The sequence below is a fragment of the Gymnodraco acuticeps genome, unplaced genomic scaffold (assembly GCF_902827175.1).
Source record: "Gymnodraco acuticeps unplaced genomic scaffold, fGymAcu1.1, whole genome shotgun sequence".
Taxonomy (NCBI): domain Eukaryota; kingdom Metazoa; phylum Chordata; class Actinopteri; order Perciformes; family Bathydraconidae; genus Gymnodraco; species Gymnodraco acuticeps.
In genome coordinates, this window is record NW_022992247.1 from 519866 (window position 1) to 543151 (window position 23286).

The 23286-nt window shown below is 43.4% G+C and overlaps 2 protein-coding genes across 7 annotated transcripts in view; both read left to right on the top strand.

Annotated features, from left to right (window-relative positions):
• The window catches only part of LOC117540012 (fibrous sheath CABYR-binding protein-like), a 28900-nt gene extending 13686 nt beyond the window's left edge, over positions 1-15214 (top strand). For 3 of the 6 annotated variants that reach the window (XM_034206397.1, XM_034206400.1, XM_034206403.1), the window contains 6 exons: positions 5762-5851; positions 7452-7523; positions 7903-8036; positions 8181-8246; positions 8352-9114; positions 9599-9738. In XM_034206397.1, coding sequence (XP_034062288.1) covers positions 5762-5851; positions 7452-7523; positions 7903-8036; positions 8181-8246; positions 8352-9114; positions 9599-9723 — 1250 coding nt within the window. In that variant the 3' untranslated portion in view covers positions 9724-9738. Of the gene's footprint in view, positions 1-5761; positions 5852-7451; positions 7524-7902; positions 8037-8180; positions 8247-8351; positions 9115-9598; positions 9739-9782; positions 9828-12909 lie in introns of those variants that run through there. The other 3 variants (XM_034206398.1, XM_034206399.1, XM_034206401.1) reach the window with 3 other exon arrangements.
• On the top strand, positions 858-4131 carry LOC117540014 (PH domain-containing protein DDB_G0287875-like). The gene has a single exon (XM_034206404.1). It carries the CDS (start codon positions 3158-3160, stop codon positions 3656-3658), a length of 501 nt encoding a protein of 166 aa, XP_034062295.1. The 5' UTR covers positions 858-3157; the 3' UTR covers positions 3659-4131.
• Positions 15215-23286: the final 8072 nt, after the last annotated feature.

Here is a 23286-nt window from a genome sequence, read left to right on the forward strand (position 1 = left end):
CCTCTTCTTTGTGTTGTGTATGAGTCCGTCCCTCCATACATTTAAAAACATTTTTTATAGAACCATAGGAAATCTGTGTAATAACTCACACTTATGGCAATGGCTGGTACAAACGTGGCTGTACAGTAAAAGTACATTTTTAGCTAAAGTTAACCCGTCTATGATTTTTAGGCTGTCTCCACATGATAAAGAGTGTGAGCTGAACTTCCATATTTATAGGAGTACATTTAGTCAGAGTTTGTCAATGAATTTGACCAGTGATGTGTAGTCAGCCAGACCCAGCTGCTTATGATAATGCCTTGTTAGTTCCCTCGCTGCCTAACATACGCCTAAAACTTCTCTTACCTTCTCCTCTTGTTTCTTTTCCACCTCCCCTCTGCTCTAAACCCTCTGACATTATATCATTACATGTCTTTTCCCCCATTTATTTTCCTGCCATTTTTATTTTGTTCTAAAGTTTATTCCACTTCCTTTCCATCTCACTTCCAAATGTTGTGCCCACAAACTCTACCCTCCATCCACACATCCCCCCCACCTCCCCTCTTGTTTGCGTAGGCCTGACCAGTGATGGTCAGGGGGATTCGGAGGTTCTGGATTGGTTAGAAGAAGTGGAAGAGGGCGGCTCTGATTGGTTAAACAGTTTCTTCACTTTCCTGTACGGTCTGATAAACCCCCTGGAACACCTGGAGGAGGAGCAGGAGGAGCACCGTGCCTCAGGAGGACTCTACGAGGCACAGGAGGAGGACGAGGAGGACGAAGATGACCGGGGGGTCAGAAAAAGAGAAGCACATGATAATGGATATCAGGGCCAGAAGATTGTCATAGTCGGCTTACACAACCAATAGCCTCTCCTCAACTGCAACAGCCTGTTTATCCTCTAATGCAATTTCCAACTGCAGGGTGCCAACAGCCCAAGACAACGACAAAATCATTTTTCTGCTGACTTTAGAGTTTTGGAAACTTGACCAATCTAGTCTCTTTATATGAATGTCCAGTCCAACATTGTGTTGTAAGCTCAACCAATGCAAGGTTTTAAAAAAAAAAAGATATTGTCAAATTTGACAAACGAGCTGCATTCTTGTATCAGCAGTGTTGAGAGAGTGAATGCCCTTCTTAAAGGAGTTCTCTGTGATGTTGAACCCTGTGCTGGGATATGGACACGATACTCAGGAACACCTTTTTTTAGAACATATATTTCTTTGGCACAAATGGGTTGAAACTATTAAAAACATTGAATGCAATTTCCACTTGGACAGCTGCGCCACTGTCCCTTTCTCCTATTGCTGCATGCAATGAACACATCCTCAGCCTTTCCTCGGATGTCTGGATGAGAACAAATTGGATTTATAAAGCTGACCTCCTGCCAACATCTGGAGGTGGACTAGTGTTTATAGTGATGGTTCTCTGCCATAAGTAACTGATACAATCTATTTTAAAAGTTAAGGTTGAGTATGCAGGCTTATTCCAGGAGGGAAATAGGGGGCCTTGGACTCATAAATGGCGCAATGTTGTTTTGTAATATAGTCAAGCTTCATATTATTTGTCTTATGCCATTACTCTACTAGATAAACGGATATATAACTTATTTTTTTAAATGGCAGACATTGGCATGCCATAGAATTTTAAAAAGTGATTACATTTTAGGGCCATTCTGCATTCCACCAAATGGAACCAAGCCATTGTAAATGTTTTTAATTTCATGTGCTTTTCTTACTATGTCTTAATTCCCACGCTGCCTAACGTATGCCTAAAACGTACCTCCTCTTGTTTCTCTCCCGCCTCCCCTCTGACTAGTCACAATGATGATTTGATTTAGATCCCTTGGTTCCATTCTTCCTTTTTACATATAATGCAAATGTCTTACTCCTACAATAGTTATCAGTCATGAAGCCAACTTGTTTGTTTAGTTCAGTTTGTGGCTGTGCACAAGTAGAATACACTCGTGTTCTATTGGTACCCCTCCAGTTTGTTTCTGTTCTGTGTGAACAATGAGAGAACGGGCAGGTGATGCAGAGGAGAGGCATGTTTGATCCATTAAGCGGCACTCTATTACGACACAGGGTGTGTGTGTGTGTGTAATGAATTTGATGGCTGTTGAATGCATGGAAGAAACCAGCTTTTCTAAAGAATCATCTACATGATGCTATTGATGCACAAAAACAAACACTGGAAGATGAGTGACAAACATAATTCCATATCCACTCTAACAGGACCCTAACCCATTCCTTTTATAACAAAAGAACAAGCTTCTAAATAAAGTATTTATAAGGACGATGATAACAACATGAACTGTGCGCTCCTTCATGGCACAGAAGCAGCAGATGTACTTTTCTTTAACTCCGACAGTGAGAGCATCGTCTCGAGGCTTAGGTGAGCTGCTGACTGTGTCCTTTTGATGTGAACCATAGTTCATATTAACACAATTCTTGGTCCTGGTAATTGCCATGACTGCTTTATGATAGAACTGAGGCATCCTATGAAAAAGGACTATACCATGCGGTCGTCAGATTCTGCACAGCTGAGGTTGAGTTTATCTCCTTGATGTATGGCCAAGTTAAGACGACATAACAACAGTGGCTTCTGCGACAGAATCAGTGTGGTTTGCTTCAGCTCGAGGCTGACATATGCTTTATTGTGCAACTGGTGGCGACTTGTGTTAATGGACTGATCTCTACAAGCAGTGTGACCACTACAAAGGTATAACCTGGAAACTATCCCAGTGTTGTAACGTTTTGTTTGTTTGCAACATCAGATGAGAAAGCTGGAGGAGCAGCAGCCGGGGCAGGATCAGAGAGAGGTATCCTCCTGCAGCATGTGCTCTTACACTGGGCCACACTAATGGAATAAGATCCAACCTCTCACAAAGCATGTTAATAATCATGGAGTGATTAACCCGATTTCTCAAGTGATGATTGACTTAAAAATGTCTGATTGGAACACCACTAGGGTAAACATGGGTTTGTCTTCAGTACATTAATGTTGGTCATATTTTTAACAAACCGATACAAATCCGATTTTGCATCCGTTTTTAAACTGAGTAACATACCAGGTTGATGTAGAAGTCTACTCACTGCTTGGAGGTGAACGCAACAGGATGGAATGAACTGATTTCTGGTTCTGCACATGCCTGGTTTCCAATAACTGAGTGAATTTGAGCATGGTCTTGGTCAGTCTGGAAGTGGTGAACATCCAACAATTTGTTGCCCATCCATTCCCAGAATCCTATCCAACTAAGGATGTGGGCAGGAAGCTTCGTGAGGCTCTGAAGCAGCAGCTGACCATCATCCACGAACGTGTGGAGGCCAAGAAGATCGCCAAGCTGGCTCTGGCTGAGGTCAGACAGCTCCTGGCCAAAGAGGAGGAGGAGGAGAAGCTGGTGCTAGGGAGAGACAAAATAAGAACCAGAGTGAATGAACGAGTTGCAACGAGACTGCAAGAGGAAGAGGAGAATATGGAGAAAGAAGAGATGAAGAAGGCTCTGGAGAAACTAAGGAAGGAAAAAGCAAAACAAGTGGATGAGGAGAAATCCGAGAGTAATGGGGAGGTAAAGAAGGCACAGGACGAAGACAAGTTGAGAGGTAGAGAGAATGCCAAAGACAAACGGAAGGGGAGCAAAGCTGAGAAATCTGCCAGAAAGGCCAGAAATGAAGAGAGATGATATGGTGGTCGAAACACTGTTATTGGCACAATACATATTTCAAATGATGCCAGAGCTGTGCATAAGATCCTTTGTTTAAAAGCTTAAACAAAGTAATTTTCTAGCTAAAAAGGCTTGTGTTGGTCAATAGACTAGCGGGAGTGACTTTTAAGGGACTGCAATAACCTTTAACAAAAAATAAATGGGCTGTAGTGAGCTGGCACAGTTGCTACACGTTTGGGGAATTATTTGGGAATAACAAGTAATAGTTTTATTTGTATTTGTTTTGGTCTGTACTTTTTGTTAAAGGGTTAGTAAAAACGAATGAGATAGGATAGAAACTGCATAATGCAAAAAGAAGCACTGACATTTTTTTTCAGTATATGTAGTTCTAATGATGCTTACATTTTGAGCTTTTCTAAATGTAGGGGGATTTGTGTTCATAACCAATTATGTTTTATTTTTATTTTGTCAATAAAGTTTTCTGATCCCTGCAAGTGCTTCCTTTCTAATGTGAGCTCCAATCTTCTGTCTGTGGAATCGCTGGAGTGCATGTTGGGAAACTATGGACCCGCATGACCTAAGGCCAACAGCCAGTTTAGGCTTTCAAAATAACTGTTGAAATGCAACACAAACGTTGAGCCTAAGCCTATTATAATAACTACTGAGTTCATGAGATGTCTGATCAAACTCGATTCTGTCAGCTAAAGGAACCCAATGTCCTGTTGAGAAGCTTCCGAAGGTTCTTCCAAGGTCCTGTACAAGTTCCTCTCTGATACGCCACATGTCCCACTATTTAGTTTCTTCTTCATAAGTGTGTATCACTATCATACATGTGGCATATTTAAATCCAGATGAATTCATAATTAATTGGGGATGCACCGATGCTACATTTCTTGGCCGATGTTAAGAATAACAATTAGGCCAATACCGATGTTTTAATGTAATTTTGTTTTCACTGTTATTCCACTTTCTGCCAGGAAAAATAAATTCTCGCAAAATGGTTTCAGTTTCAAAGGCTGAGCAAGTTCGTTATTATAACATCATAGTACGCTGTTTAGAAAGTACGCAGCGGATCACCGGCAGCTCTGCCTGCTGTGAGGGGACCGGTGAGCGAAGCAAAACACACCTTTAGAGTTAGACCTATCACACTTAGCTATTTTATCTACCTCTGAATCTACCTACACTAGTTATGAATATATGTATTCTTTACTGTCGGATCACTCATTACTGGATCAGCCAGCTACATGAGACGGATACTGACGGGCTGTCGGGAGAGAGGAAAAGAGAGCGCCCCGTTTATTATACCCGGGCCGTGTCAACGGAACACTTTTTGCAAACTGCAAATCGCGGATCTCTGGGTGAAACAGTGAAATAGTCCCCCACTGCCGACATGTTTTTTTATTTGTATTTGTTATAAACGAACTACGGGTGCCGCAGATGTTATGACGGACCGCGCAAGAAAATAACAAAAGCATCATCGACTGCCATCGGTGAATGTCACCTCCTTTGCCGATGGCAGTAAATAGGGCGAACATCGGCCGATACCAATGTCTGGCTGATGTATCGGTGCATCCCTATAATTAATATGATCGGATATGTTTTCAGTAGGACCGAAGACTCTCTTATGGCTATGTATCCTGTGTCTATAATGTACATGTATATTGTGGCAGCAACATGTGCATTCATCTCTGAACCAGTCTCTGCTGTCCTGCCTGACTCTCACCATACTACTTCCCTGATGGCTCCCACAAAATTGTTGACATCCTCGTGGATTCATCTTCTTATTATAGACACATGCATTTCCAAACATTTGGTCTACCTACGCTGTAAAATGTATTATCTCTTCGATTTACACACGGCATCTATTGCACGTCTGTCCGTCCTGGGAGAGGGATCCCTCCTCTGTTGCTCTCCCTGAGGTTTCTCCCATGTTCCCCTTAAACTGTGGGTTTTCTCCGGAAGTTTTTCCTTGTACGATGTGAGGGTCTAAGGACAGAGGGTCTAAGGAAAGAGGGTGTCGTATTGTCATACTGATATTCTGTACAAACTGAAGTCCACTGAGACAAATGTAACATTTGTGATATTGGGCTATATTAATAAACATTGATTGATCTCATGTAGGGCTGAAAGAGAAGGCTGTGGTGATAACCTCCCGTAGCGAAGAAGCTGCCGCCCCAGTGAAGATTCCGGAAGCTGAATCCGCCCCACCAGGTACCTCACATATTCTTTATACTTAATGTTCCTCACAGGAAAATGTTGATAGGACATGGTCACAGGTGTTGCATGGTGACAGGTTTCAACAGCATGGCTGGCTCATCAGTATCTGTTATCTCTAATGCTGCGTTCACACCGGATGTGATGTTTGGGGGCGGCGCGATTACATGTAAAGTCAATGTAGAGACGCGGACAGACGCGAATTCGCGCCGACGGCTAGCATGAAGCGGTGGACGCGGCGCGAATCACGCGATTGAACTGTGCCGCGTCAAACGCGAGAGTTCAATTCTTTCAACTCGAGCGTCAAATTCACGTGACGCGTTCTCGCGGAAGCCAATCAGCGGTGAGGATCTCAGCCTGCCGTCACTGACGTTCAACCAGAAAACATCAGCTGTTAGCAGTTAGCATACAGAGCTCACAGCTCCTCATATCTGTTCAGAAACTGGACAAAAGTTAAACAAGTACAAACCACAGACTGTCTGTGTCATGGTGAATACAGTCGCTGGTTTATTTATGTCTGTAGGGCCGTTGTTGTAAGTGTGGACAGAGCTATACAACGTTAGCTTAGCCTGGTCGACCCAATCTCCATTCAGAAAACAAGCATTTTAAAAGGGTTTTCGCCCGCCGTCTGGCTGCAGACTTGTCAAGCATTAATTCATGGTTTTTACTAACCGGTATCAGTATGTTGTTACTTCGGCATCATTTAGTAACGTGTATTACAATTTAATCACGGTAAAATATGTTCATTTTGTTGTAGTTGTAGCTCCCGAGCCAGCGCGTCTTGTTTGAATGATGCAAGTAAACACAGCTGGCAGCCTCGGTGAAACTCGAGCGTTTAGAGCGAAGCGAATATTCGCATCGCGTCCGGTGTGAACGCACCAACAGCCCCTACACATGGCGGCGTGCGTTGTCGCTTGCCGGCGGGGGGGGGGGGGGGGGGCTGAAACTCAACCAACAACCAATCACATGAATCTCCCGCCCCAGACACACAAGCACGCGGTTTGATTGGCTAGAGCTTGTACTGGCATATGATTCGATTGGCTGACTCGTCCGTCGAGGCGTCAAAAGTAGAACATTGCTCTACTTTTGCAGCGAGCACCGCGAAAGAAGCTACGCTTTGCTCCCACAATGCAGTTCGGCGAATCGTGACGTCACCCCATTCAAAGTGAATGGGCAGAAGCGTTAAAGCGGCAACGCACGCCGCGGTGTGTAGGGGCCAGATAGAGCGATGCGAATATTCGCATCGCGTCCGGTGTGAACCATAGACTGGTGTGAACGCAGCATAACACTGAACACATATGGATACCACCACAAATGCTGTGCACTGGAAATGTAGGGTAGAGAAGAAGTTAAATGACGTCCCGGTGGGTTGTGTCTTGCAAAAATATATGCTGTTAGATGACATGTTTACAGTTCTACTGAGATGTTGGCTGTTAAAGCTTCCCTTGTTGTATATCGATTATTGATGATCTGAAACATCTCCCATTTTATTAAATGTATTGTCATTTCCATTCAGTGACATGTGGCCAATAAAGGACCACTCTTGAGCGTTGAGTTTGATCGGACATAACGTAACATATCCGCCCCCTCTCCACAGCTGTTTTTGAGCCTGAGCCTGTGGATGTAGTTGAAGCTGCTGTCGCTGAGGACACCTCTGCACCTCCAACAGGTACCTCAGTGTGAATGGGTGCTAATGTTTGCATGTGACAAGAGTTAGAAAATCATCCCTCAATTCAGGCAGTTAAAAAAAGCAGAGAACAGATTTCTGGTTCAATATAATGTGTGTTTTCACGAGAGAATAGATGGAATATTCTGTTCTCTTTTCTTGATATCGTTTGCATGAAGTGTCGTCTTAGGGAACTCAACTTATTGTAAGTCGCTTTGGACAAAAGCGTCAGCTAAATGCAATGTAATGTAACTCTATAATCATTGAGTTTTAGATCCAGGTGTGGAAGGAAGCATTAGGCAGTGAGAAACATTTTCAGAATGAAGGCTGGGCTTGAACTGTGACGTGTGTAAATCTCTCCTACCCTCTTATCCTCCTCCAGAGCCTGAACCAGAGGAAGCACCCGAGGTGGATCCTGAACCGGAGGCGGATCCTGAACCGGAGGCGGATCCTGAACCGGAGGCGGATCCTGAACCAGAGGCTGAACTGGAACCCGAGGCTGAGGAGGCTGAGGAGGTTGGTACAGGCCAAGTGTTATTTTATAAAACGTGCAGTGATTAGTGTGGCCCTTCAGGTAATCAGTTCTATATCATACTCCTATGTATTCTGGTCACGACAGTAAACCTGTTAATGGCATTCGGGGGATGATTATGTTTTCAGGTTATTGAGGAAGATCCAGAGGTGCTAGAGGAGGAGCTTCCTGCTGTGGAAGAGGAGGCCCCTGAGGTCTGTAGCTATGATCATTTGTGTTCCATCCCTGATTGACAGATATATGCTGATGTTTTTCTAACAGCTAAAATAAACATTCTTTGACAATATTGCTTGATCCAGGCTGAACTGGTGGAGGAGGTGGAAGAGATGATGGCAGACCAGCAAGAAGAGGAGGCAGCAGCTGAAGAGGAAATGGAAACAGAACCAGCTGGGGAGGAGGAGGAGGCCGCTGAAGAGGCTGTGGAGGAACCTGTGGCAGAGGTGGAGGCTGCATTTGAAGACACCGAGGAAGAGGCTGCTGCTGAACAGGTGGCATCAGAAGTTGAAGAGGAAGCTGTTGAAGAGCCTGCTGAAGAAGATGAAGCTGCTGAAGAGCCCGCTGAGGAAGAGGCAGCACCTTTAGAGGAGTCTGCAGAAGAAGCTGTTGAGGATTTAGCCAAGGAAGAGGAGGCAGCACCTACAGAGGAAGAGGAGGCAGCACCTCTAGAAGAAGCTGTTGAAGAGGAGGCAGCACCATCAGAAGAGGCGGAGGAAGAGGAGGCAGCACCATCAGAAGAAGCTGTGGAGGAAGAGGCGGAGGAAGAGGAGGCAGCACCATCAGAAGAAGCTGTGGAGGAAGAGGCGGAGGAAGAGGAGGCAGCACCATCAGAAGAAGCTGTGGAGGAAGAGGTGGAGGAAGAGGAGGCAGCACCATCACAAGATGCTGTGGAGGAAGAGGCGGAGGAAGAGGAGGCAGCACCATCGGAAGAGGCGGAGGAAGAGGCAGCAGCACCATCAGAAGAGGCGGAGGAAGAGGAGGCAGCACCATCAGAAGAAGCGGAGGAAGAGGAGGCAGACACAGAGGCAGCTCCAGAAGAAGTAGAAGAAGAGCAAACAGAGCCAGGTAAAGCAGGAGTATTTGATACTGTCAAGACATCCAGTGTGTGACTGACTCCCTTAGATCATTAGATTAGAGGGGAACTCCTCAGACTAGTAAAGACATTAGATAGATCATTCTATACAATACCAAAGTGCTTTAAGAGGCGGTGGTAGACTACGTTTTAGCCAGTTAAATGCTAACTTCCTTGAGATGACACTTAGCGTCCCCCTCTCCCCTCATCCCCAGTAAGGGGTGTATCTCTTATATATATTGATGATCTAAAAGAAGAATCATCTGTTTGACATTTTGAGGCTCAGTGAAATCTATGGATTTTGGTCCATACTGAATTGTGTAGAAGTAAGCCAGTGTACATTATTATCTTTGTTTAATACACTACATAGGTCCAAGAGATCTCCTCTTACTGAGCACGGTGTGTGGCAGCTGTTTGTAAGACGCCTCGTAGCAAACACTTGGTTAATGGTTTCAAATGTCTTTGTTCCACCTTCAGAGGCAGAAGAAGAAGCACAGGAAGTAGAGGAGGCAGCGGAAGAAGGTGGGCACAATCGCACACACCTTCCAACCGTAGGATGGATGCACTGTATAAATGGGGCCACAGGCTTTGTGAGGGGATAACATTACAATATGTTTAAGATCTCGTGGATTTACTTGTGCATCTCTGTCTCTTTTTGCAGCAGCTGTGTTTGAGACAGAGGAACAGATCCAGGATGAGCCCATCGGTAAACATTGTTTTTATTCACATTCATGCTCATCGGGAGGATTGCTATTGTATGTGTCCGCCACTGCTGAGTGAACAGGACACAAATCTATACCTTAGGAAGCTGGAAGGAGAAAATGTTTGATATATATGAATAAACATCACAATTACTGGTATCCATCGATCCATCTTCATTGGCTTACCCAAAGTCGGGTCGCGGAGGTTAGCAGTTCCAGCAGAAGGCCCCCAACTTCTCCGTCTCAGCTCTCTTCATCATAACGGTGTAGTAGAGCTCGTGCTGCTCGGATTCTCCAGCATCCCCTTACTCAAGAAAAAGATCCCAATAACTTGAACTCATTAAGGACTCATTCACTTAGGGTAAGGACACCATTCCCTATGTGGAGTAGACCATACTTGCCAACCCTCCCGATTTTCGCGGGAGACTCCCGATTTCATTGCCCTCTCCCGGTTTCCTCCCAGGGTCATATTTCTCCCGCATTTCTCCCGATTTCTGTCAAATTCAGATTTACTCAGGACTGTTTCCACTCGGACTTTAATACAGCTACACCATTGTTTGGTTTCCATGGTAGCGCGTCTCTTTAGTAGCGCGCGCAACTGAAAGTCTGAGAGGATGAGGGAGATATATCACAGAAAACCGAACAAGAATCGACAACTCGACCCTCTGCTCACTCCTTTCCAGCCCACACATATGCTCCATCAAGGATGGTGCTTCAGGCCACAAGGCAGTGCACTTACAACTACAATAAGCATGTTAATGTTAATCTAGTACAGCTCCGGCGATCCGCTAGCACAGCACCCCCCCCCCGCGGTGGTTTTGAAATTCTCCCGATTTATGAGGTCTCAAGGTTGGCAAGTATGGAGTAGACAGTCAGTTGGTTTCCTGCTGAGACCCATGGCCTCTCTGAAGGTCGCAGTCCGATGAAGCCATCAGAAGCACATCATCAAAAGCAACCCCCCCTCCCCCGACTATGCCTAGAGATCCTGTCCATGAATATCAGAAACAGGATTGGTGACAAATGGAGCCCTGGTGGAGGCCAAGCCTCACCTGAAACTAGTGTCTTACTGCCCAGTCCCGTACACAGCTCTCACTTTGGATGGCCCTGCAGTGTTGTCAAGACAACCTACATCCTCTAGTTCAGGGATTCCCAACCTTTATTGTGCCAAGGACCGGCAGATACATTAAAAAAAAATCGCGAACCGGTTGTCAATTTGAACTGATTTTAATATTTACTCACTATCAGCAGGTAGCAACAGAGGCTAATTTTAGCCTATGTAACAGCCTGAACAAATACTAGAACAATATGCATCCAAAACATATTAACAACGTTTAAAAAATAACCGGTGTCGTTTTTTGGTTTTTCGGAAAACTAAAAAACCGACGTTATTCAGTTTTTAAACTGACACACTGTGTCTCAGGGGGATCTTAATATTTAAGAACCTATTAATGTGTTATACCAGATTAACGGAAATAATCTCCGCTAACTGACGATACAAACCATTTTTACCAAAACAAAACACAAGTCTCATAAGAAGCATCTAAATGACCCCTTAGCGAAAAATGCTAACGGACTTTGGCACAGAACTCAAGATAAAAGTACCCTTATTACTTATCGTAGCTGCACATACAAGATATCCGATTAAAGCTGAGGTTCCACAGATTATTTAGGTATATAGTATCATCACTGAGTGATCCGAACTCGCGACAGGGGAAGCAAACACAGACATCACAACACGTACCTTTACGGAGCTTCAAGGGAGATCGTCTCACCGTAGCTGTCAATCTGATCAAAAGACGTGTTCAATGGCATTAAAACGAGAAAAAACGCGGCTGAATCGGTTAATCCATAGGTTTTTAACGTCTATGTATAAAAAAATGATTTAATTTATAATCCATAATTCCATTTTTATGTAAAAATCGGAGAGCAAATGTTAGCTGCTAATGGTAGCCACCAGAGTGGCTGCTGCTATGCGGCAGTCAAACACACACACATTACCAAATAAGGACTATGTGGGAGTTCCCCTCGATTCCATTGGCTCTAACGGTCAGAAAGATATGTCACATGTCAAAATCCAGCAAGGGGGGCCAGAGATATGGAAAATCCACCCAAAATCTGTCTAAAAAGGTCAAATATCACTTGTTTTGCATCAATCTTGATACAGGGTACTTATTATATGTTGTACTTTGGATTCCTAAAGCTTTTAGTCTACTAACCCATCATCCAAGGTTAGTTTTCACTATAAGTACAAAATATTTTTTGGACAGACACTATAATTTACAGTTTTTTACCATGTTCAATCTGAATTTTCTTTAAAATAAAAAACATCTATTTTGAATCTGACTTTTCTACATCCAACTCACAGGTTTATCATTACTTTGAGAAAAAAGATTATTAATTTAACCCTTTTAGAAGTGTAGTTATGGTCATTTGTTCTGGGAATGTCATTTTCGAGCCTGAAACCTGAAAAACAGGCTCAGGGCTTAACAGGTTAAACACATAGCTCTACACCCCTGGCCGACATGTCCTTAAAATGAAGTCCGAGTTTGAAATATATCTCAAATAATGTATGCACTGCCATTTCCCCACATAAACATAACAGTCTGCAATGAAACGGTTGTCTCCTGTGCGCTCCTCTTCCTATTGGCGCACTAGTAACTTTCTCGTGCGCACGAGAGGCTGAGCCGCCGAATCCCTCGGAACATCATAAAAGCCATTTTCAACGGTTTTCTGGTGAAAAGGATGAAATAATATAGGTGCGAAAATTAAACACTTTTTGAAAAAGATATGATAAAATATTTTTATATATTTATAATTCTGCAAATATTACGATAAACTCACAGCTATTTCGCGGCCCGGCAGTAACACCTCCGGGGGTTGGGAACTCATGCTCTAGTTGATACATCGGAGATCAGCTGGTTGTGGATGCTAACAAGAATGTTTTAATTTTCAATGAGCCTCAACCAACAATGTTTTCTGTCTTTTTATTGTGGTTATTCTAAAGTTTGTATTAAATATTATTCTATGTAAGCTGTATGAACCCTGGTTGCATCAGTAGACTCAACGTCCTGTTTGTGCTCTCCATAGAAACGTAGAGCCTGCCGTGGTCGTCGTGGTGACGGAGAAGGGACCCACTGACCTTGCGTCAGCACCGTCTGAGCGCGATGATGCACCTCTCCACCTCCAGAGAAACAATTGAGTCGTCATGACAACACTCTCCCCATCCCTATGTTTTCACACCTTCCATAAACTTTCCTTTTGCTGTTCATTTGTGATGATCTATGAATTGTTCCCTGATCTGGTACTCCTGATTTACCCTTCTTTTCTTTTGAATCAACATTTGTTTTTCTTTCAGTAGATAGTCCATTTCTTTGTTGTCAGGGGGGGTTCAGTTCAGTGTGAACTCGGCTCTGTCTGCAGAGTCCAATCTAGAGCTGGAACTTTATTTTGAAGTCTCAGTGATGTAGTCTGGCTTCCTGCATCGCAATTCTGTTGCCCAGTAACTGAGGCTGCAGCTGAGCCGGTGTTTAGCAGTCAGACTGACCCAGCTCTCCGCAGTCAGGTGTTTGACATAGCAGGGTCAAATGTGAAGCTCTCCTCTGGTTCTGAACGCTGCAGCCTCCTCTGTTGCAGTGCTGATCAGAGAACATTCCACTCTGCTCAGTGTTTCTATGCAAAGCTGTGGTGGTTTCTGTCCCCCCCTCCCCCCAGCCGTTTATTTACCACTCAGTATGTGTTGAATCCAGGATGAGGTGTGTGTGTGTGTGTGTGTGTGGTGTGTGTGTGTGTGTGTGTGTGTGTGTGTGTGTGTGTGTGTGTGTGTGTGTGGTGTGTGTGTGTGTGTGTGTGTGTGTGTGTGTGTGTGTGTGTGTGGTGTGTGTGTGTGTGTGTGTGTGTGTGTGTGTGTGTGTGTGTGTGTGTGTGTGTGTGTGTGTGTGTGTGTGTGTGTGTGTGTGTGTGTGTGTGTGTGTGTGTGTGTGTGTGTGTGTGTGTGTGGTGTGTGTGTGTGTGTGTCTTTTACTAGTCAGACCTTTGTGTGAGCCGTTCGTGTCATGAAGTCGTTTTTGAGAGCTGTAAACGTTTTCTTCTGGTGGGTTGTACATCTCCCTTTACCTCTCTGTGTGTCTGAGTTCTGTCGAATCCTAGCTGTTTCTTTTTTCTTATTTCCAGATATGAGTACCACGTAGACTGACAGATAATCTGTTTGAATAATTTCTAATTAATGTTGAACTCTTTAGTTTCAAACTGATGTGCAGGAGCGTGACATGAAACGTGTAACCCTGTGTGATCTGGCCTCCTGTGTGAAGGCCCTACAGCTCACACAGGGTTACATGGATCAGACGTCATGTTCCTGTCAGCCAACCCCAGCTGACGGTTAATGACCCAGCCCTTTGTTTTCATCCTCAGTGGCTGGTGTTCAGCTCAAAGGGAAACTTTCTTTAGTCCCTGTTGCCCTTTCCTTTGTGAGGTCAGAATGTGTTTCATTGATCCATGGTAGCGGAAGATCACAGATCAAAACTTCCTCTTGCGTCATCGTATGGCAGAAGTGTTTTGAAGCTTCTTGAGTGTTGGCACCTTACTGTCCTCGGGGAGGGGTCTGTCTGCAGGTAAAGCTCCTGTTCTATCACAGCAGGTATGATCTGGACACTAACAATGGGTGGAAACAAAACCCATTTCTGTAGTGATACTGACCATTAACAATATGTAGATCAACGTTTACAGTAAAAAAAAAATAAACACTTCTGTGAAAAAGATACCTCTTATATTTTGTTCTCCTATCAGGGTGTCTGTCGCCTTCCCACGTTATTTGTGCTCGTGACACCAGATTGTTTGTCTGGTGTGCAGAAGTGGTTTTTGTAGAATGTCTTGCCCACTAGCTGGTCTTTTCTACTTCCTGACACTTTGTAAGTCAATGTGAACTGTAAAACCTTTTTAACATTAAAGATTACAATCTTTACCAAGAGAGAGCTTCTAGATTTTTAAAAGGAACATTTTTTTAAAAGGACATGGAGAAATAAAATTTAAAAAAAGTTTTTTTCTGAAAATGCTTTAAAAGCTTTTTGTAAAGCCATAAGCTATTTTGTGACGGGTTAAAGGAGCTGTGCTACTTCAAAAACAAAATCCACACTACAGCAACCTGGTGAAAGAGGGTGATCATGTGAGATCAGCAGGGAAGGCTTGTGATGACAGCGCTGATCCCAGACAGTGTTGAAGCTCCACCACAGTGCTGCAGTAGACAGGCTGCTGCTGGTTAAACTGCCCCTCTTCGCCTCAGTGTCTCAGCACATGTTCTGTACACACTGATGACAGTGAATAAATTATTATGAAGTAATGATGGATTGTCAGTTTTCTGTAAATGATCTGTTGCTTTAATAAAAGGTTTGGGACAACTCAACGACTCCAGTCTTTTTAATCTTGAGTATTTGTCACTCATTTCCACTTAAGATGCAAAGTTGCTACATCCTCGTAGCTTTCCAGTGTCCTTAAGGTGTCCTCACATGTGTGCTGTGGACCTCCATCATCCCCATATGTCTTTCTTTGTAATGCTTTGCTGTCAGACTGCTGCACACACACTGCAGCACTGCAACAAGAGACAAGCATCACCTTCAATAAAAGCTCATCAGCTGTGGCACTAGAATGGTCAGCGGAGAAAGAAGTATTCAAATTATTTACTTGAGTAAAGTACCAATATTTAATTTATTCAAAATACTTAATTACAAGTCCTCCATTCAAAATATAACTGGGAGAGAGGGAACAGGGATTTTAGCCTTTGCAGACCATTTACATGCACACACACAGAGCACACTACAGGAGAGGGGACACCACCAAATGAAGAATAGGGTCTCTTCCATACAACACGTATTGTATTGGATGTATAAGTCTTTTATTTGTGATTTTTATTTATGATTTTTAATGGTCATAGTAGGCATCCTCAAAAGTCCGGACTCCGGACCGAACCACAACTGTCTCTGGACTCTGAGCAAATTATACTTTTCATATGTATTATCTGTGTTATCTGCGAGACATCGCCACAACACAACGAGTCAAAATTCTCCGCTATGTCCATAGACTGCAAACAGCGCTCTGCATGTCCGACTGTTCCACTGTCTGTGTGTGTCTGTCAACGCATTGGTCCAATCACATTCAGCATCCCGTAAGCGTTTTCCCCCCACCAACAGTCTGCGAATCAGAGGCACAGTAGGGCGGGTCTTCGTGGAATGCCGGTGGGAAAAATGCGTGTGTCGTCTCTTTCAACCTGTCTGAGTCAGAGCGAGAGTTTAAAAAAAAAAAAGTCAGAGCGAGAGTTAACAGCTCATCTAGTTGCATCTATACTGTAGCTAGTAGCCTAGTTTCACCTACTGGGGTGGCAACTGCCACCCTAAAAATAGGCCTTGCCACCCCAGTTGGCAGCTTTGTTTTGAAAGAAAAGTTGTGGCTCATCGGACATTTGAGAGAAAGTCTCTAATGTCCGAGTGCAAGTGAATGCAGCACAAGATGCATGTCTTGTAACCCGAGCGTTGAAATATGATTGGCGGCGATTTCATTTGAACGGGACGGTGCAAATCGAGACGCATTCTGACATGGGCGTAGGAAGCATCCTGAATGTGGGGGGGACATTTTTAACGGGGGGGTTTGGGGATCCCCCCCCCCCCCCACGAAAAAAATAATAGATTTCCTGTATTCTGGTGCATTTTAACAGGTGGTTTGATACTTTTAAGTGGCTATACTAGCATGAGGAAAATGATGGGTACATTTTGTAATTTCATCCAGTAGTAAAGAAAGGAAACATATTTTATTATTAATTCAGAGCCGTCTTTGAATTAATAAAAATCAGTTTAAATGCCCATTTTTTGTACATTTATATACAACAATAAATATTTGTGAGTGCATTGAGAAATATTGTTGTGGAGAGTCATTTATATATAAATCGCAAAATACATTTGTGAATCCTTCTGTGAGCATTTATTAATATTGAGACTGATCTGACTCCATACAGATGTTAAGTTCACCTAGGAATGGTATCATTGACTTAAATGTTCAAATAAATGTTGCTCTTCTGTCTATATTGGTCACATGATGCCCCTTGACTGAAATGCTTCCTGTTCAATATCCCCACTGATTTCCTTAACATTCTGGGATGAGAGTCCACATCACAATTGACTCTAAACTGTCATTTCCCTTTCATCACTCACCTCAGCAATGGACCTCTCTCCACTGTCCCTGTGTTCTGCCTCTGACTCACTCTCAAGCGCCTAGATGTCAAGAGAGGTGGTGAAGTGATCATTATTTATTGAGCAGTATACTCTTTCACATTGAATCATAACAAGTCATACTAAATGTAAATACAACTGACTCTAAAGTAAGTCCCAGTCTGTGGCATTGGACATTTTGAAGACTCAAAGTCCCAAGCAGTAGGTAGAATATTAGCTAGTCTATGTAATGTGCACAGAAAATAAACAGTTAACTGAATACTGGGATGGAAATGGCCTATAAGCACAGAGAGAGTACCGAAGTTAAAGAACTCAGAAAATAGTCTCTTATCGAACTGAGGCTCCAGTCAAACACACTGACTGCGTCTCTACATGGACATCATGGTGTTTACATGAGCACAGAGAGATCGGGTTATTCATGTTCCCTGTTTACATGATAAATACTAGTAACCTGGCATTTCGATGCCTTTTCTCATCTAAACTATTCAGTATTTGAATCTCTATCATGACATAAAGACGAAACTCCTCTCCAGAAGTGAGACGCTTTTGCCGCCGCCGCCATCACTGTTAACTGATTAACTGCTACCAGCTGAAGACTTACTTTCCTCTTCTTTGAAAAACATGTTCTTATGTCCATGTTGTCCGGGGGAGAAAACATATCAAACCAAGAGATCGTCAGCTTTGATTTTCGCTGTATTAACAATTTCCTGAACACTTGGTGTGTGTGTGTGTGTGCCTTACCTCCGCTACCGGCATCGCTTCATACAACAGATCTGAGCTGTCCAACTATGACAACACTCCTTGAACATGCGCGCGCTATGTGAGAATATGCCTTGGTACAAAGTAGCAGTGAAAACATGGTACGGAGTTTCATTGATTTGGCAAGTGGAATGGATTTGAAAGTGAAGCACTGACACAGCGCTCTACAAAGTGCGGCGAGTGGATAGACCGATTCACGGACTTTCCACATGGTAAAAGTGGGGGAGTCTAAACTAATCATTTGAAAAAGTGGGGGGGGACTTGTCCCACCCTCATATAATGGCTGCAACGTCACCCAAGCACTGAAAGAATTAGGTATTTGCGGTCTACAATGACAGAGAAGAGACTGTCAAGTTTGGCTGTACTCAGCATTGCATCAAAACGCACTAAAGCTGTTGATCTTAATACGTTTGTGAGGCGTTTTGCTGAACAAAATGGTAATCGCCGCATTCAGCTGTAATAGACATGTCAACTTGATGCTCTGCTCACGGATGAGCATACAAAACTATTAAGATGATGACCTTATGTGTAAATATATTTTTTTCTTTGAGGGGGTCTGCCCCCAAAAAACAGTTTTAAGTCCTGAGAAAGTCAAATAAGACGGTGTGTAAAACTACACTGCCCAGCCAAAAAAAAGTAACCACTTTGATTGAACTAGGCCAGTAGGTAAGGGCATTCCACTGGATCATAACTGAAGTATAAAAGAATGCATGACTGAAGTGATGGAGACCATGTGAAGGCAAACAAAAAGAGGAAATAACAGGTAAAATCAAGCAAATCCCCCTCTCAGATTCCACAGCAACCAGAAGAACATAAATACTGGCTGGTGATTTGATTCATCAGCTTTGTGATGGAATAAAAAATGTACAGTGCATTTCCTTAGCTGTGGATGAGTCCACTGACACCACTGACAATGCTCAGTTGCTGGTGTTTGTGAGTTTTTATGATGAGGCAAAGGGGGAGTTTGTTGAAGATGTGTTGGGCCTGACGAACCTCAGTGGACACACAATGCTGAATGAAAGAGGGTGCAGCTGCCTTTATTCATAACTGTGCAGCTCTTACACTGCGACTCTGAGGGGTCAAGCACAGACACAACAACAATGAAAACTGCTGCATACAGATTATTCGTACATAAAAATGTTTGGACCTTTAAGATTTGTATTTGAGTACCCCTAAGGACTATTAAAAGTAGATTTGCAATAGTCATTTGTCTAAATGGCATTCCAGAAATAATAAATAAATCAGTCAAATAAAAATGTACTTATTTCTATTTTACATCTGAGTTTTTTCTATAAAATAAAGTTTTGAATGAGTGAATGAAATGACTCACTTGGGCCGAAAATAAAATGTTATTGCTATGAGCCAATGACATTGCATGTGCACTTCACTGTGCATCAGCCACTCCGCTCACACTCCGAATGGGACTCAGTAAGCAAACAAGAGACAGAAGTATTTGAATTTTATCAGACACCGAATTTATAGCATTGAAAATAATTACTTTGAAGATCGTGTATCTGAATTTTTTTGCTCCGAATTTACCTATGTGAAATAAAAATGTAACAATTGAAGTTAAAAAAATTCGAATAGTCAAATTCAGATCCCAAAAATTAAAGTGAAAAAAATTCGAATGTACAATTTCGGTGTTTAAAAATTCGACTTAAAAATGTTCGGTGTTTAAAATTCGATGTCCAAAATTGCGATGCAACATCATCCGGGCTACTCAGACAGGATAAGCAATCGAGCCTGAATGCAATCAAACCGACTTCTGGCCTCTCAGAGCCAAGCGGCGAACTCCGGGACAGAGTGAGGTGAAGCCCAATGCTGCAAACTGTAGGCGATGGATGCAGATGGGAGCAATTCCCGTAGACCCTATGTTAAAATGTCCAACTTAATGTGGCGGCACGTGGGGGGTGTTTGTTGGAAATCCTATTCAACTAAAAGCCAGACAACGCCACCTTGGGAATTGCACCCAATTAAATAATTATTCCAAGTACCAACAAGGCACTCAGGTTCGTGATACTGAGGGGCAGGAGACGTGGTTCCAATGTATGTCTTATTTCTGGCATTAAAATATCATTAAAAACACCATAAGATCATTATACACACTGAAAATAAAGGGGGGGAACTCTTAATTCAGGAATGCTGAGGCAGTGGATGGAGGTGACGAGGGGTGAGAGGGATCCCAACAAAGTAAATTAAGGCACCCGTGATCACTACACACTCACACGAAGGAACACAAATCAGGGGGGAGCACAGCACGACACACAAAGGGGGAAGCCACCACCGGGGACACCAGCACCACAGCTTTGGCTCTCAGCAACTAAGAGGGGCAAACAAGAAACAATTACTGGGATAAACAGTAAACACAAATTAATACACAGACCAACACATAAGATAAGTATAAGACAATAAAAAGTCAAGCATACAACACAATATTGATTTCAAGTAACTGAATTAAACAAAACAAATGTAAAGCAACAGGGTCGAAAACTAAACCAAAGAAACGAAAATCAACCTAACAGTCTACTTAATCTTGAATTAAATAAACAAAACAAACTTAACTCAATGAAATAACTAATCATGAACAGAGATTAATCGAACAGTCCGCGATAACAATGTTTAAAATATGGCCCTGTAATGAAGAGCAAAGGCACAGTGATACCAAGAGGCTGGTACAGACAATGTAGGCCAAGAGCAACACCCGCCAGACAGTAGTGTAGCGGTGAAGCACAGTAGGGCAGGCAAGCCGGCTGTGCAGACAGACACAGCCGTGAGGGTAGACCAGCCGTCCAGGCAACAGTCAGGCAGGCAAGACACTCGTACACTTAGAGCAGTCGTGGATGCAACACAGACGTGGAGGCAAAACAGCAGTCCTTTATCACGCTTCCAGCGCAGAGCCTAGCAGACATTACGTTTAAGGTGATGTTACGATAACAATACTAGGTTAAGAACATTCCGGAAGAATGATACTAGCAGAAGTTCTACCTACCGATCAGGCCAAGTTCAGACAAACACACAGCAGGAGAGCTTCATTTACAGCGGTAGCAGACATGGGCTGTAGGATCCCTGCAAGGGTCTACAACCAGCGATACATTTAGTATTTAGGCTAATTGTCATGCTAGGTGTACAACAAACGGCAGCAACTGCAAACTCACCGGTGCCAGCGGAGAAAGCACGTCAGCGGAACCCGGAAGTGGCCTTCGTGCCAAAGAGGGAGCAAGAGCGACACTGACCCCTCTTTATAAAGGTTGTGTCCCACCTCCCCATTTTATTTTGAGTTGTGCATTGTTATTTGTGCTTGAGAAACATTCCACTTGAACTTTATATTTTAATGAACTTAGTAGTAATTATTGTCCTACATTTCTTTCCGATTTCACAGCTGCCTGGGCCTAGCAGCAAGAACCTCCATCTGTGCATGCACCCAGGTCAAGATCTACCGTGGCTCAAGGGCTTCACCAGAGCCATCACCAAGGACCAGAGGACCAGCATCACTACAGCGGCCTCCATCTGTGCCTGCCACAAGATTAAGATACACCTCGGTACAAATGCCTCCACCACAGCCATCACGATCAACCCAGCCAGCAAAGAAGTCTCGCTTAGCACACCTCCTTCCCGCCGACACAGCCACCAGCAGCCACCAGCAGCCACCAGCAGCCACCAGCAGCCACCAGCAGCCACCAGCAGCCACCAGCAGCCACCAGCAGCCACCAGCAGCCACCAGCAGCCACCAGCAGCCACCAGCAGCCACCAGCAGCCACCAGCAGCCACCAGCAGCCACCAGCAGCCACCAGCAGCCACCAGCAGCCACCAGCAGCCACCAGCAGCCACCAGCAGCCACCAGCAGCCACCAGCAGCCACCAGCAGCCACCAGCAGCCACCAGCAGCCACCAGCAGCCATCAGCAGCCCATCACCATCACCCCCACCTACACAGCAGCCAGACCCACTGTCTTGGAAGACAGACAAAGACCATGGCACTGCTCCCCCTGTCTTTACATTTATAATGAATAGTTGGTTGAGAAAGTTCTGATATTGTCAGGGTTCGTAGGCCTACGGTCATTAAAAACCTGGAAAAGTCATGGAATGCAATATGTTTCCCAAAGTTTTGGAAAAGTCATGGAAATATAACTAAAGTTGCATCAAATATAATTTATGTTATCTAATCGCCGAAATAGTAATACTATAATGATAAGAAATACTGTATCGTATAATGCAGTGGTTCTCAAACTTTTTGTGCCCAGGGCACACCAAAGGACAAGTAAAAATCTCAAGGCACACCTATTGTGCAAAATAGTCCTTATAACACGTGTTATCACTCATATCATGTAAAATATCTGTAAATGTGCATAATTATTTACTAATGCCAAATAAAATGTGACAAAGACAACTATATTACTCATGAAATATTTATTAACGAAATATTTCAGAAATTAATTTGAAACTTTATCAAATTAGGCTTCATCAAAGCAGCAACACACTCATTTAAACCAGACAGGTCACAACATTAAAAATGAGGCAAAGGAAACTCAGCAGAAATTCAGCACAGAGAACTGTCAATGCAAGGAAGCTGCATTGTCCATGGTCCTGAACTACAAATTATAAATGTAACATTTCAGCAATCAGCATTGAAACATGTGCTATTGTAAATATTTTTGCCGACTTACAAATTAGTGAGATACATGTGCCTGTCGGGGCGCGCAGATTTTTTAAATCCTTGGTGGCACTGAGGAGAGGGCCACTCGCAAGTCCTGTTCAACAGAGAGCCGTGACCTCCTGTTGTTCTTCATGTAAATCAGAGTAGAGCACGCCAACTCCAGAGATGGGGTCGTTACTAACATTTTTTAATATATTACATATTACTTTAAAAAAAAAAGTAATATATTACACTACTTCGTTACTATCTACATAAAGTAACTTGTTACTTTACTCGTTACTTTACTCGCCGAGCACGTATGAACTGCGCATGCGTGAGTGGCAATAACTTTCCTTACCAGCAGGCGCAAGCCCCCAGGAAGTGCGCCGGAGTCTGATGAGAATATTCGTGCTGGTCAAACGGTGGTACTACACTTCCTTTAGGTTGCTGGGCCCGGAAACACTTTTTCCCATTGACTGACATGGGGAAAGAGTGGTCTGTAACTCGTTGGATAATTTTTTTTTAACTAAATAAACTACCCAGTATGAACACTTGTATAGCCCTTATTAAAAACATTCGTTCCTCAAGTTGTAAAAATGTGCTAATAACGTTATTCTGAGAGTTATTTCCCTCAGCATTATGAACGCGCATCTAACCCATGGGACCGCGCTGCCCGGCACGTTCATGTTACGTGTTCAGCACTACATGCGTTTATCTCAACCCATGGATGCACAATAACAACGGACCATATCGCCTTACTGCCCACGGAGCTGTAATAATGGATATATTGCACATGTTTGCTGTAATTCATCATTTGTAAAATATTATACTACATGGGCTGTATGATGTAAATCTTGTATCAT

Coding starts and splice junctions, on each gene's coding strand:
- LOC117540014 (XM_034206404.1), top strand. CDS start 3,158: ATGGTCTTGGTCAGTCTGGAAGTGGTGAACATCCAACAATTTGTTGCC.